Source organism: Gymnodraco acuticeps, unplaced genomic scaffold (genome assembly GCF_902827175.1).
Source record: "Gymnodraco acuticeps unplaced genomic scaffold, fGymAcu1.1, whole genome shotgun sequence".
Taxonomy (NCBI): domain Eukaryota; kingdom Metazoa; phylum Chordata; class Actinopteri; order Perciformes; family Bathydraconidae; genus Gymnodraco; species Gymnodraco acuticeps.
The window spans coordinates 4,082,581-4,097,775 of NW_022989974.1; the positions used below are offsets into that span (position 1 = coordinate 4,082,581).

Below are 15,195 nucleotides of genomic sequence, written 5' to 3' on the forward strand. Positions count from 1 at the left end.
CATTCTGTTGCATGTTTTATTTAAAATGTGGGGGGCAAAAGAGCTTTTATAGTACAACTAGTGCTCTTCTGATTCAGAGCTTTTTGGTGCGGATATTTGGGAAATATAAAAATTGAGAATAGCGTTTTAATTTATTTTGTAGCGGCATCTGCATTGCTACTCCTAGTGTTATTTCAATCACAGGGCACCTTGAATTTAAGAATTGGCCTACCTAAGGGATTATGACATTATTAATCAGGGATGATTATAGATGTGACACCAACTTTGTAGTTAACCTTTATTTAATGTGATTAATATTCGTCATTAGATTATGATTATCGGATAACAGTATTATCAAGAGACACCTTGATGCAAAGGTTATGGAATGGAAACAATGACTTACTTATAAACTTACAATGTATTTATTCACAGGGGAGTATACTATATGATATAATGCTTTACATTAATAAACTCTTAAAATGTCCTAAGAGCTGTCAGTGATTCAGTTTATAGTGTAATAATAAACCATTTGTTACATGTTTGTATTTTGCTTACAAATGCAAAATACTTGAACTTTAAAAAAGTGCTACCAGTTATGATTGCTAACAAATACTTAACATTAAAAAATACTTAAATATGTCCTCTTTGCTGTATACTGTAGTGTGTTTTACATTATTTAGTCAAAGTCCTTAGGCAGGCAGCTAATGGGGGACTTAGAGAAAAGTGTTACTGAAGGATCAGTTTTCGGAAGAATCCTTGGGAAAGTTGTACATTTCTCAATCAGTTTTCAGAATAAAGATGAAAACCTATTTAGAGTATTAGATATGCATATTAACAACAAGTTTTCCTGTTGTATTAGATGTGCATATTAGATAGATATTGCAGTTAGTTTATCAATGAGACCCACTTGAGATCTGCACAGGTTCATGGATTAAATATTTCACAGATGTAGCGTTACATTGTACCACTAAGATGAAAGACGTTAACTCGTGTGATGACGTGATTTCTCCCACTCAGTTCCTGGTTGTGCAGTATGCCAGACTCGAACAAAATAAACCCTAAGATCTCTCCAGTAATGACCTTCATGTGTACTGTAGCTATAGCAACCATTTTACCAGTGGAGCTTTCATGGAATACAGATATACTTCAGAGCAGTCTGAAGTAAAGCTTAATGGAGAGAAAAAATCAATCACTCGCTGCTTAAATTTAGAACTAAAAAAGACATGCTCTAACATTTTAATGAAGGTAATTAAAGAGTATTGGATGGATGACAACTTATACTTTACTGTTCTCACATGCAAAATACCATTCGAAACCAGTTTTAATATTAGTATGGTTCGGAACAGTGTTCATTAATCTGTCAATTTGTACTATCATTATTATTATTATTATTATTACACTGCACCATTTGAAGTAATGAAGTATCAGTGGAATTATTAGTGTTATTGCAACAATGACTACTATCGTAACAATAACAAAATAATACCTCCAGGAGTGTAAGGAGGGAGACAGTGTTGTAGACAAGAAAAGCCATGCGGTTGACAGCCCATACTTTAACATCTTTAAATGTTTTACATTTCCATGTCACTATTTTGATTTAAGTTTGAACCGTTGTAAAGTCATTATTAAATGTAGTACATTCTCCTCCAGTGTCGATCTTCAATAAAAGAAAGTCTCTAAAGCTGCATATTAAAACGTAGTGTGACCAGGAGTGACACACCAGAGTGATTTGATCAAACTCTCCAGAGTGTCTCCAGAGACATTACTGAAAAACGGTTGTGCAGAAATATGAAATCCTTTTGAATTTGTATGGAAAACTTTATTTGATAATAAAAATAGCATTCACAGACTTCTTTTGATAGCTACATATACATTGTAATCCATCTCAAGGAAAGAAGCTGGATAAGTCCACATCTACTTGTACTTAGACTAATGTTATGTATAGCTTCATGGGTCAAATAAAGCTATGAACAATGTAGTATTTATATATGCATAGTTTTATAAAAAAGATTGGCCCATATACATGTACTGCTTTTATCAACACAGAGACAGCATTATGTCCGGAGCACATTGCAAGAAATAATGCTTGAAGAACACAGACTGCATACAAGTGCTTTATAATACAAAGGCAGGCTAACCATCGAGAGAGATTCAAACCATCAAACAGTTTCTGATTGACCAAATACAGTCTTTTAAAATGTCTTTACATACCTGATCCAGAGTAAATTAACATATTTCCCATAAATCATCAGGTCCATTTCAGAGATATAAACACAATATCACATTCCTCACTGCTGAGGTTTTTCATAAATGTCTCTTTTGTACAAGAAAAAGGCAACATTTTAATCCTTGACAGGTTCCTAATAGTTACACTGGAAAATTCTTTACAGGTGATGGCCAACAGGTTAACTTCTTAAATGTATTTCCTTTTTTTTCTACTTTTTTGTTAATACAGTACCATGGCGACAACAGTGATCAAACAATGCATTTGTTGTGGTTTATCCAATATATTTTAGTTTTTTTTTAATGAAACATAAAACGGAGAATACACACAAACACATTATAAAGCAGCAGTCAGACTCCAGTGGCGTGACAGCATGGCTCAGCATGGCAGATTGGTTGTCTCCTGTACCGCGACTCCATATTTACCAACACAAGAAACCACATCAGCTCTTTGTGTCAGGACCCAGGAGGTGGTCGGTGCGCAGTGTGGTTACCATGGGGACAGGGCTAACACTTACTGTGGGAGTACAGTGCATGTTTCTTATCGATTATTCTCGCTCAGACCTATCAGATAAAGTGGTTAAACTACACTTAAATTTACACATGCATCTTGCACAGGATTAACTTACACATTTGTGTTTTAATTTTTTTTTTGGCATATTTGAAAAATCATATTTTATGGCAGCTTCAAGCTGGTATTGTGGCAAAATGCAGACTCATATTAAGTACAATTTATCAATTTTTTTTGTAACAAATTTAGATTTTTCCACAACAGTCTACCAAAACCGTTTTGCCTGTATTTAAAAGTGAGTCGGGTTACTTCCCTGCTACATCAGTTCAAACTGGGAAACAATGTGAGTATTCATTTTTATTTTAAAATCCTCCTCCAAGGGATCAATTATTAACAACATTGCCAATTTTGTCTGATCTCTATTCTTAATTTTAGAAGTGTATGTGTGTGTGTGTATTTAGGCAAAGGAGGGTGAGCTGCCACACATTTCAGGGATGCAACACAAGTAAGGGTACAGCATGCTTTTCCAGGTACAGTGTGCACTTCTACCTTGGTCCTCAAGAAATTGAGCTTGCTCAATATGTGCCAAATAAAAAATAAATAGTGAGCAAATGACAGTCATATATTAATTATATAATTATCACTCTAGTTTCACCATCAGATCTTAAATTTAGATTTTTGCCTGAAGTCCAACGTGACTTTCACTTGTGAACCATCAGTGTCTTGTGCTATAGTTTGTTCAGTAAAGCAATTCAGGAATGGAACAGACATCTAAAAACAAGTTGAAAACAAGCTTAGTAGTTAGAAGATACCACAACTGGAAGCATGTTTCATACCTCTGAGGGAACAAATATTTAGATTCAGCAATGCCTACAAAAAGCAATATCACTGATTTCATATGCAGGCACATACAATACCTTTATTATAGTACAACAACCTCTGTTATGTTCAAAATAACTCTAACAATGACAAAACAACCAGTATGAACTGATAATAGGATTGTACTCCTGCTGTTTTATGAATCTCTGGGTAGGATCACAAGTAGTTAAGTTAATCAAATCATTCAAATAAATCGGTCAACCAAATGAAGCACAAGAGTTAGTATCCTCAGAAGTCCAATTCCAGTGTATGGTACATAGTTTGCACAGATAGAGGAGAGAGTGGCGAGGGGGGTCTCTGCTCTAGATGCTGAGGTCTTTGGGGGTTTCTTTGTACAGCCTTCTCTTGGGCTCAGGGAGCTGGTTTGGGCTGCGGCCTGCTGCGTTATTGTTATGGCCCGTGTTGTTGTAGGCAGCATTGTTGTGTGCAGCGTTGTTCTTCATCATGCCGTAGTAATCCTTCAGTCTGGGTGCTGCTGCATAGTTCAGCTCCTCCCGGCTGTAGTTGCTGTCAGGGGAAGAGTCCCGCTCAACTCGGTATCGTCGCTCCGGTGTCCCGTTCATCGGAAATCTCTCCTGCCTGCTCTCTGGCGAAGAGTCTCTCAGGAGGTTGCCGTTCTTTGTGGCTCTCTCACATGTACGACCCCTGGAAAGAGACAAGGAATCCCCGTTGTTGTTGGTCCGCTCTGGAGTGGTGGCCTCCTTGACTTGTCTAGGCGTCTGCGGGTCCTTGAGGAGCCTCCGCTCGTAGAACTTGCGTTCAGGGGTGGCTGCAAGGAACCCGCCATCGTCGTACTCCCTCTCAGGTGTGCGGTCGCGATGTGCTCGCTCTGCCCTGCGGTCCATGGACTTGGCCCGCCGGCGATCAGGAGAAGGGGCATGCTTTGATGTTGGAGAGCGGTCAAGGGACCCGCGACGTTGCCGGGACCTCCCGTCCAAAGTAGAGCTGCTGTTTGAGAGCTCTCGCCCCCTCAGTTTCTGGGCAGCTGCAGCCTTTTTCCCCGAGCTGTCTTTCCTCAGAGTCTTCAGGAGTTTAGAGATGCCGCTCTCTGAATCGGATTTCTTGACTTTGCGGCCTCGGCTCTTCTTGTTGTCACTGCTACTGCTGTGACCATCTTCTGGAGACGGCTGTCTGGGGGAACTTTGACTGTGATTGTTATTCCAGGTGTGATGATGGTGGGGATTAATTTGCCGGCCTTGGTAGTCCATCTGATCTGACCCAGCCCTTTCCCTTGCTCGGCCACACGCAGCCTCCTCCTGGCGTGATGGTTTGTGAAGGTCTGGTGGATAACTGGACTCCAATGAGGTGTGATATCGGCTGTTAGGCGGCAGCGTTCTCACTTCCGGAGTGTTTTGTGCCCCGGGTGTGGGAGGGTGCCCGTCACTGCTGCCGTCTGCAGGAGAGGAGAAAGAAAGAGGAGCTTGTTGACTAGAAATACCTTATTAGCTGAATGAGGTTGAGGAATACTTGTACATCAACATTTGACATTTATTGTATTCAGCAGACATGGCTTTCCTTGTTGGTTCATGGTTGCTCTCGCATTGACTTGACAGCAAATCAATGCAGAGATTTATGGATGTCATGCATACATGTGCTCTTTCATATACTGAGTATATATCCCATGAAACAATCAGGCTTATCTAAATTGATCTATAAACATAAAATGCATTGAAGTGATGAATCACTTCAATATGATTTCTCTATAGGGCTGCGGAGACACAAGGTGATGTCAGCAACACATCGGCAAGTGTAGGGCAGGGGTTATCAATGGCACAGCAGACACCTAGGAAATCATTCAAAACAAATATGGTGCATCATCGGGAGGAACAAACTCAAAGCAAAAAAGAGTGTGTTGGTTGCAGGTCTGCCAAATTAGAGACGGGTTGCTATGGTAGCAGCATGGGAAGTGGCATTAAATTAGTCCCAGTAAAAAATAATCTGGTGTGGGGCTGGGGGAGGGTTTGTGTGTGTACAGATTTAAGTTAAATTAAGTTGAATTCAGGCATGACACGACATAAAGCATGCACACTGTCAACACACCTGCGCGCAAACACACACAGAGTGGGATTCAGGTAGGTATGAGCTGGAAGGAAGGGTGGATCAAATCGAAAGGAAAAAGATGACAGGGCGAGTGAGTTGGGACAGACTTTTGGCTACAAACCGTGGTCTGATTTTGGCCCATTAGGTAGAAACAGGGCTCTCCCATCTTGTCATTCCTCATTGTACCAACAGCGAGATGAGGAGCCATCATCGCTGGAGAGGAGGAAGAGCCCAGCAACAAGAGACAATCAGAGAGAAAGGAGGATATAGAGAGGAGAAAACAAATAAAACAGACAAGAGGCTGTTTTACAGTGCATCTTGATAAAGAGAAGAAAGGGTTTGTAGTGAAAGACAAAGAAACATAACTCTTTATACTGTATCACAAATCCATCTGAGAGAAGGAAAGCATCAGAATATTAAACCCTAGAAAAGAATGCAACAATATGACTCAAACAGTGAGAGGAATAATCCATCAGCCGGGCATACAGCTCTATGGAGAGAATATTACTTTAGCTGTAAAACATCTCTACTACAGATACTACAGAGTATAAATCACTGAACAAGCTTTAGCGGCAGCCATTCCTGCATTGATCAATAACATTTGACAGCTCAATATTGTGCTGAAACTATGACAGGTCACATTAAACCCATAGTTCATAAAGTGCCTTTCTGTTAAATGTTTATCATATACAGTAATGCAATTCTTGAAAATCAATGTTTTTCTTTTTGAAAGACAGTATTTGTCCCTGTGGTGCACTAGGCAGATAAGAGGCTTTATTTTAGTCTGTGGTGTGTACAGCTTGAACAATAATAAGATTTCAAGGCTGACATAAGTAGTGTTATTTACAGGAAGAGAAACACATTTCAACCTGTTAACCTACCATATTCAGGAACAGATCCATCTCCCCGTTTGAGGACGAGGCGTGCTCGCCGACCACCGTTCTTGATCAGTTCAATGGCACGTGAATGCTTCATGTTCTTTGTGCTCTCACCATTAATCTCCAGAATCTCATCTCCTACCTAAAAGGGAGAGGCCAAGTTATTATCATAGCTATTTAATGGATGAGTAGATTCATAGAAGAGAGAAACGAGAGTTATAAACTAAGTAGTGACACATGCAGATTGTAATGGTTGCATACCCTCATTTTTCCATTTCTGACAGCAGCCCCATCCTCTGCCAGTCTCAAGACATACAGGTCCATGCTGTACTCCCGCCCTCCTCTCAGGCTGAAGCCAAAACCTTTACCGTCCCGCTCAAGGTCCACAGAGTAGAACTCGGCATCCTATGAGACAGAAAAGGAGAGATAAGTCACAGGGAGACTAGAGCGGGGTGACTAATCCATGGTGCACAAGGAAGTCAAAAGGTGAGTCCACACTTCAGGACTAATCAAGCCATATCCCACAAAAACTCACAAAATGTCAATGGCAGTACAACACACTGGAATGAATGAATAATTAATGCCACATGAGTCTGTGAGCAGAGTACAGATCACTTAGCAAGGGCATCACAAGGGCTGGGCCTACACCTTACCATACTCCTCAAAAGAAGTGAGATCTCTTCCAAAATCAGATTTATATACAATGAAACTTCTCTCTCATGGGAATAGATACTGTATATGTTTTTTTGTTTTTTTAATACGCAAAAGATCAATTGAAAGGAGAAGGACGGACAAGCTAAAGATAATATCATGCAAGTAGAACATCTGAGACATGTAGGGAACAGTTAGTGAAGATGTAATATTTGTCAGAATATGGTTATTTGTGTTTCTATATGTAAAAGACAAATAGTATTTAGGATATGCCATCCTTACTTAGACATAAATGAAATAAGATTCAAATGTAAATAACCAGTAGGATGCTAAAGGCATAGTAAGGGAAACTTAATTTTGAACCGTAATACCCAGTTACTCTAAAGGCTTACTACCTTGTCATTATGTTAAGACCTTCATTAAAGAGCGCTGCTCAACACTGCTGCATAAATAACTGCAGAGTGCCTTGTTAAGATGCTGCATTCCTTTATAGGATGGCATTCATTGATACTTTGTTATATTGTGAAATCAAAGAGTAGGAAGATCAACACTTAAACTTTTTTTTAGTATTAGGAGCTGCAGGACCTTTAATATTACCTGTTTGTAGATTCATGGCCTTTTTATCTTCTGGCAAAACACTGGTTATTTATCTAGCTTTCCTCTGTTCATTTTTATATTTTGTTATGGTACCTGACTGATAGTTGGTAATGAAAACATCTATTTTTACCTGTGCTGTCTGAGTTTGTATGGGTGGAGGAAGAGGAGCTCCTTTCGACTTCGAGTTATTCCTTTTGAAAAAGAGAAACTCATTAATATACATTGTCCTGTATAAAATAATACTTTCAACAAAGATGTATCTCCACCTACCTGGACTCTGTGGTCTGTTGAGGTGTGTGTGTGGTGGTGATGGTAGCTATCTTCTCAGCGTTAGTCAGCAGAGAAGCATTGGAAGATTCTGCAAAGAAGCATGCACAAATTAAAGAAGAAAAACATTTGAACTAAACTGAAGTGACTGCTTTTGTGAAATGCATTTGCCCAGCAGCTGTGTTTTCAAAAGACACCCTGGAAAACAAAATGTTACTGTTCAGAAGAGTCGACTGAACAGCCCACAGGCTACTCTATTCAGCCTGATGCTAACTGCCTGTGATGTTGTCATATTTGCTCATGGACAGCACTGGCCCCAACCTCATGGAAGAAACAGCAATAAATAGGGAAAAATACCCTCATGACTTCCTTTCGGCATAATTTATAGTTACATCTTATCACAAGCAAGAAAACTGCTGCACAAATTAGTATCCACTGACATTGGCAGGAGTACAGCACTGTCAATATTTGGCTAGAAAATCAGCGGGACACATTTGTTTCAGGTTCCTTGACTCCCTCTCTCCTCATTACTCCAAGAAAATATGACTTCCTCAGGGCCACCACGCTTTCTCTTTGAGGTGAACAGTTTGCTGTAGCCTTACACATCGTTCTTGATATTTGAAATGAGAATAAGATGGACCAATAAATGCCATCTTTCACATTGTACTTGGCCATACCATGTTTTCTATTAGGATACATCGCATCCTGCATGAGCACACACAAGCAAGTTAGTGAACATGTGTGCGGGGGAGTTTGTTCACATGTCTCTCACTCCGGTCTTAATTGAGCTTCACTTTCTGTGTCTGTGGAGGCTATTACAGTGCAGCGCCTCTCAAGAGTTTTCAATGATAGAATAGTGGCAAAGCCAGTAACAAGCACCCTGACACTTGTTACAGCACTAGACAGATTTTACACAACATATTGAGCTTGCTTGCTGATTCTGATATTATGCAGTTCTATTGACTTTCCTAAGCTAAATATATTGACATATACAGGAAGCCCTTGATGACGTTTGAGCAGTGCTTAAGTCTTTTCATACTGACAAAATATTGCAGCAGTGAAGTCAATAAAACAAAAAGCATGAATATAGAGAAGACTTGTAGATGTGCTTCAGTTGTTTCTGGGGGCAACTTCACCTTCCTCCTACTCTATGACTCACTCTCCCAGATACCAGGGTTCACACCCTGATGAAAAGTGCTCTTGCCTGTGAAAAGCAGCGGTGCCCTTTCCTTCCCACTACTAACATGAATAAGTCACATCATGCTGCATTATGGAACAGCCATGTGAGGCTAGAAGCCAAAAGCCTTACCATCACCCGGAATGATCCTGAGCGACACTGTGTGTCCGGCTTCCTTGATCAGGTTGACGATGTCCGAGTGTGACTTGTTGGTGATGGAGCAGCAGTTCACAGACAATATCCGGTCCCCGACTTTCAGCTTCCCACAGCGGTCTGCCGGGCTGCCCTCGATTATGCGTCCTATTTTGTGGGGCATGGCCACACAAGCATTTCCAGCTTTTATGTAAACATGCATGTTTGTTTGCGTGTAAGTTGTTTGTGTTAGAAAGAGTGTGTGATGATGATTTGATTGATTGTGTTTATTGGTTGTATTGATTTCAGAAAAAAGGAAAAGACAGAAAGAAAACAAGGAGAGAGAGACAAACGTAAAAGTTAATTATCCAAATCACCACGATCCAATTCAGTCTCAGAAAACATGAAGGATCAGTACTCATGCGGAAAACTAGATCCCATAGAAAGGCGGGATACAACTGTATGTCATATACAAATTCATTGGCTCAGTGGGAAAATTCAGGATCTCTCTTCTGCCCGTATTATCATAAGTCAGGGTCCATGATGGCTAAAGCTAGACAGCCTACTGTATCAATACACTGGTCGCAGCATCATGACTACACCTCCCCGCCAGGGATCAATACGCACACAATTGCTGCTGCAGTGGAGCTGTTCAGGTTATTGAGCTGTGGCATCTTAACCAGCTCAAAAAAAATGATGAAGATTCCCCAGGATTAACTCTGATGTGAGATGTGCAGCCTATAGCTCACATATGGCGCTAGTCATGTGGTCAATTGCAAGAAATACATCTGCACCTGAGTGACCGTGTTCAATACTGCACATCTTGTTTACACAGGTCTGAACAGTCCCTCAGGATCTCCAGTTCTTCTCTCTCTCCCGTTATCTCTGCTCCTCCCTGTGCTCCCATCTTCCATCCAGAATCTTTGCATCATCCATATTTATTACATCACCTCAGTTTGCAGCTACCCTCCCCTCAGTCTTGATTGAAAAATGCGTTTGTATCCTGTCACTCTATCTAAATAATGAGATGTGGGACATTGCAGGGTGTGCCAAGTAGCCAGGATTTAATGCTCAATCTGCTAAACACAACCCCAACCCCAGGTCATAGCAGGAAGGGATCAGGGGGGATGGGCCCTGCTGGACTGGGAGAAAAATGGTTTATGTATCCATGATCTAGGGGAGATTGAACCAGCTGAAACTGCTGTGTTCATCTTGAGACTGACAAATCATGATGGAAGAATCTTCAGAGCCATGTTGTGTTTTTTTTTAGTAATACACATTCCTCTGTCAGATTTCAGCTCGAGTTGGTTTGAACCCATTAGGAGAGTGTGTGCAGGATGCTATAGAGAGATCCAAGATCAGCACATGAAAGCCCTTAATCCATTCATCTCATCGTCCCAAGAGAAATAGTGATGGAGCATGGGAGTGCAGTGAAGCAAAAGCAAAAACTGGAATCTCATAAGGACTAGAAGACGTTTAGACAAGGTTGTTGACTTGCACTCTCTCTGGTGTCACTATAAATAACATATTAAGTCTTGCATTTTGCAGAGTAACAACATTAGCCCATGGGATCAATGATTTTTCTCTGGGCAGTCAGTGTTGCTAACGTCTCATCCATTCTTGCGATTTGCTTCTGACACACCACAGTACATCATCATAATGGCTTACTAGGGCATGACATTGCTATCGGACATTCATCATTCAGAGGTTAATACCAAAAAAATTTCAGGAGGACATCTGCAATTCCTCATCAATTCCTGACCAACTTTATTTCTGTTGTTTTATTGTGACGCGTAAATGGTATAGACAGCTACGGAGTGTGCTGAGTAGACTTCTATTAGATGCTGAATGAATCGGTGAGGGCAGCTGTGAGGCATGAGTCTGTGATGATGGTGTTTTGATAAAGCTGCAGCCGGCCTGATCCTGAGGGAGCGTGTTCCACACATGAGGAGATTTCTTTATCCCTAAGCTCATCATAGTAGGTTTGTGATCTCGGTCTGTGGCATTAAGCTCACTCCTGTCACATGCCAGTTGCCTGCTATTAATAAACTGGAGTAAATTCAATTTATTTTTAATATTGTGGTTCTGCCACAAGATGGCATCAATCATTTCACTCAGTGGTTCATATACTTGTGGACATGTTTCTTTGCTATAGCTTTGCATAAGGCTGTTCATGCTCTGACTCTGGAGATACAATTCTTCATGTTCTGCATGTCTACAAAAGGCTCAGAAAGCATTGAATTTGGTTTGATTTAAAAAGGGAAAACATCTTAAATTGAATTGAGTGAAATCAAAGACTATTTTATCTCCCTTGTCTTATGTTATTGGATATTTGGTATCTGATTGTCAGGAGACATTAGCACCTATACTGTAAAAGTGTGATTTTTCGGAAGCGCATCCTCACAATAGTTAAGTGTTCTTTTCCAGCCAAAAATACATTTTAATTTAATAATCTGTCATCTTAAATGGTTTTCTGATTTGATTGATTAAGGTTGAGTTATTTATTTATTTGTAAATAAACTGCATGGAAGTACTGAAAAGATAATATAATGATAAAATGTATATCATCTGTACTGGTCTACTCTCTTACTTTCATACTTTTGACAGTGCAATTGTGAAATGGATGTTTAGTTGCATTCTATGTGTTATTAAAAACATTCTGAATGATCTTGGCGCACTCTGCAAAACACTGCAGGGGTATAGTTTAAGACATTTAAAGTTTGAAAGTATTTTTGATATTGCTTTATAGAACCCTAAGGGATATTGCTGCTTTATAGTTGTTTGTTCATGCTGCTCACAGTCTGAGAGTAAATTCATCACAGACAGAAATAAGGATCTTCAGAAAAACTCTTTTCACGTAACGTGCACCAATACATATTACAAATGCCCAAACAATCTAATCGTTGAGTCGGATCAAAGTCTAAATTGTCTGGCTATAGTAAACAAAATTAATTTGAATGTCAAACTTAATTCAAGTCGCTGTCAATCTTAATTAGCTCCAGCTCAGCGTGTCTCACTTACCGAATGTGGTGCCGGCATCGGGCCTGGAAACAGACGAGACTATGACAAAACCGAAGCCCTCGTTCTCTCCGCGCTGGATCTCCACGTCATACGGCTGCAGGGAGGCAGGTACCACCGCACTCCCGCTGCCCCCTCCACCCCCGCTGCCTATGCCGCTGGTGGATCCGCTGCCAGAGCTGACGGTGTTCAGAGAGTTCTGGCTCCCCTGGGGGGTCCGCTTGCCCTCCGTCAGGCTGGGTGCTTGGGTGCTGCTGTGGTGGGAGGAGGCCGGCGACGGGGGAACTTCACCTTCCCCTTTTGACACTGGGGATGGGGGGGGAAGAAATCCAACTAGTTAGAAAAGTATTACTTGAACACTTCATTAACGTATTTATGTCAGAAATCTTGTTCTGTAAGCAGAGGAAGCAGTGTCTTTATGTTTATAGATAAGATAAGATAAGATGGACATTTATTAATCCCCGTGGGGAAATTCAGTAGTTTAACAGCAACAGGGTAACATTGAAAAACAGGATAGCACAGATTCACACAGATTAATAAAATGAAGGATAAAATCAAAGATAACAATTAAATGATAACATAACTATAAGATAATAAATAAATTAAAATGTATACATATTTGGTCATGTGTACATATTATTTACGTGTGTGTGTGAAAACAATGTGTATTTTATGTCCAGTAATAGTGTCACATTGTTGACCCCTTGTTGTGCATCCTGATGGCTACATAATATGCATGTGAGCCTGCATGCTACAGGTATGATTAAACATTGCTCTATGTTAAACTCTCATCACCTCCAAATCCCTGTGACTTGCGTCTGACAGTGAGGTTGACATGGCCCTGTTTGGCGGCTTGCTGCATCAGCTGTACCACGAGCTGGTGAGACTTGCCCACCACCGCCGTGCCGTCCACACAGATGAGCTCGTCCCCCGACCGCAGGCGCCCGTCCTCATCTGCTGCCCCGTACTTCACTATGTGCCCTATGTAGATCTGGAAGAGGAAAACACACGCAATGCATATTGTGAAGGATTTCTTAGTTTTGCTAAGTAACAACGTAATTCATGTTGTCTATAAGGTGAATATGGGTCACTGTAGGTTCAAACAAATAACCAATATGGGATGGGAGAAAATATTTAGAGAAAACACACTAGGGTCATGCATTTAAAACCAAAAACATTGATATCCTCTGATACATGTTTTTGCAATTCTTTTTGACAGTGGTGTGAATCAAGGAGCTTTTATAATTATGGTACTGATCCATGGTTATGATTATTAAGAGTCATTATGCTGCAGTTAATTCAATTGATTTGATGTAACTTATCTTCTTCTGATTTTAAATTAGTCAGTTAAACCCAGCAGCGTTTCTGAGTCTTACTTCAAGGTATTTGTAACTGACAGAGAATCAAAGAAGGCCAAAGCAGCCTTTTGGGACCATGGAGAAGCCTGTGTGGGCGTGAACACAGGCTCTGACAGAAACAAGCACATAACTACCATGCAACACCTTTTGGCACTAACAACAAGTACTAACTCCTGTGGGGTCTTGAAGCCTGCTGTCATTTTATTTCCCTCTCTTCCTCAATATCTGCCTTCCTGTTTCCCTCTTAGTTGCTCCTTTAAGACAAATATATGGCGCACAACCAGAGGGATTGTGGGTAAGGCCTTTGCTTCTCCTAACAAGCTGTCTGTATGATCCTCAAGAGAGCGAGCTCCAGTTAGACAGAGAGAAAGGACTTTCTGCTGCTGTGGTTTGAAGGCAGACTCGGCACATAAAAAGGAGGAAGGGGAGAAAACCAACGAAGCAGGGAACCTCTTATAGAAATAGGAAGCATACAAAGCTAAAGAGATATTTATAATTAATGATCAGCAATATTGAGGATGGGGTGTATGAGTGTGTGTACATTTGAAACATTTTTAATCTTCAGCTCTTGTTTAAACCATTAATGGTCAAGTGGAGGGGATACTTACAGGCTCTCCGGGCTCATTTCCTCCCAGGATACGGAAGCCGAAGCCTGTGTCTTTCCGCCAAAGGAAAATGTCCTGCTCCTGGCAATCTGGCACTGAAATACACAAGACCAACAGTTATGGGCATTGGGACCCCATGGAGTTCAACCACCAAATCTGCCAAAGACCTGCTGCTTCTGCTCATCGTTGACTGATTAGCATCTATGTAGGCTAATCACTAATGCTTGTTGCTCTAAATCAATATGTTTTGCCTCTCATTTTGTGTCCATCCAGTTGTGTTATCGCTGATCAACAAGGTGTTTGTTTTTCTATTAGCGTCAGAATGAGAGCAGGCAGGGTCAACAGCTGCTCCTTCCCTCGCCTCAACACAACACAGATAAAACTCCTGCTCGCATTTATAGACCCCAAATTAGGCTGCAAGGTCTCATGCTGTGAACTCATAATACTCACGGCCTGCACTCTGAAAACACACTCAATAGCGATCCCTATTATTAACCCAAATGTATAACTGAACCTTTATTAAACACATGGATAAGGAGCTTCACTTTAACCAATTTCTCTCCTTTTCACCATCAAACGCTCTTACATGCATAACCCCCCAGTGCATTTGCATCTCACTGTGGACAGAGCAGACTGTGGCGGAGGACACAGGCAATTTGGTGTCTGTCTGTTCAACCCACAGGGCCATTCGGCACAGGAGGCACCGACCGTTCCTTCCTGCTGTCGACACGGCTGCCACGCAAGGCCAGTAGAGAATGCATTAGCTTCAGCTCTCCAGTTCCCCTGAAAACTGTGTGTGGATTTAACTGCTACAGTTAAGCTTACAGTACATTAAATAACCCTCAACTGTTAAGTAGTGAACAAAGTGCAAACTGACAGT

General features: G+C 40.9%; 1 protein-coding gene and 1 long non-coding RNA gene across 18 annotated transcripts in view; one reads left to right on the forward strand and one right to left on the reverse strand.

Moving 5' to 3' along the window:
* LOC117542993 overlaps window positions 1-15,195 on the forward strand; it is a 41,605-nt gene that overhangs the window by 15,883 nt on the left and 10,527 nt on the right. The window lies entirely within an intron of this gene.
* The window catches only part of LOC117542991 (membrane-associated guanylate kinase, WW and PDZ domain-containing protein 1-like), an 87,346-nt gene continuing 73,927 nt past the window's right edge, over window positions 1,777-15,195 (reverse strand). For 13 of the 17 annotated variants that reach the window (XM_034210926.1, XM_034210925.1, XM_034210922.1 and 10 more), the window contains 9 exons: window positions 14,319-14,410; window positions 13,148-13,343; window positions 12,356-12,658; window positions 9,335-9,538; window positions 8,029-8,116; window positions 7,889-7,949; window positions 6,772-6,915; window positions 6,514-6,652; window positions 1,777-4,985 (listed from right to left, as the gene is read on the reverse strand). In XM_034210926.1, the coding sequence (XP_034066817.1) occupies window positions 3,895-4,985; window positions 6,514-6,652; window positions 6,772-6,915; window positions 7,889-7,949; window positions 8,029-8,116; window positions 9,335-9,538; window positions 12,356-12,658; window positions 13,148-13,343; window positions 14,319-14,410 (2,318 nt within the window). In that variant the 3' untranslated portion in view covers window positions 1,777-3,894. Of the gene's footprint in view, window positions 4,986-5,753; window positions 5,846-6,513; window positions 6,653-6,771; window positions 6,916-7,888; window positions 7,950-8,028; window positions 8,117-9,334; window positions 9,539-12,355; window positions 12,659-13,147; window positions 13,344-14,318; window positions 14,411-15,195 lie in introns of all 17 variants that reach the window. The other 4 variants (XM_034210935.1, XM_034210932.1, XM_034210934.1 and 1 more) reach the window with 2 other exon arrangements.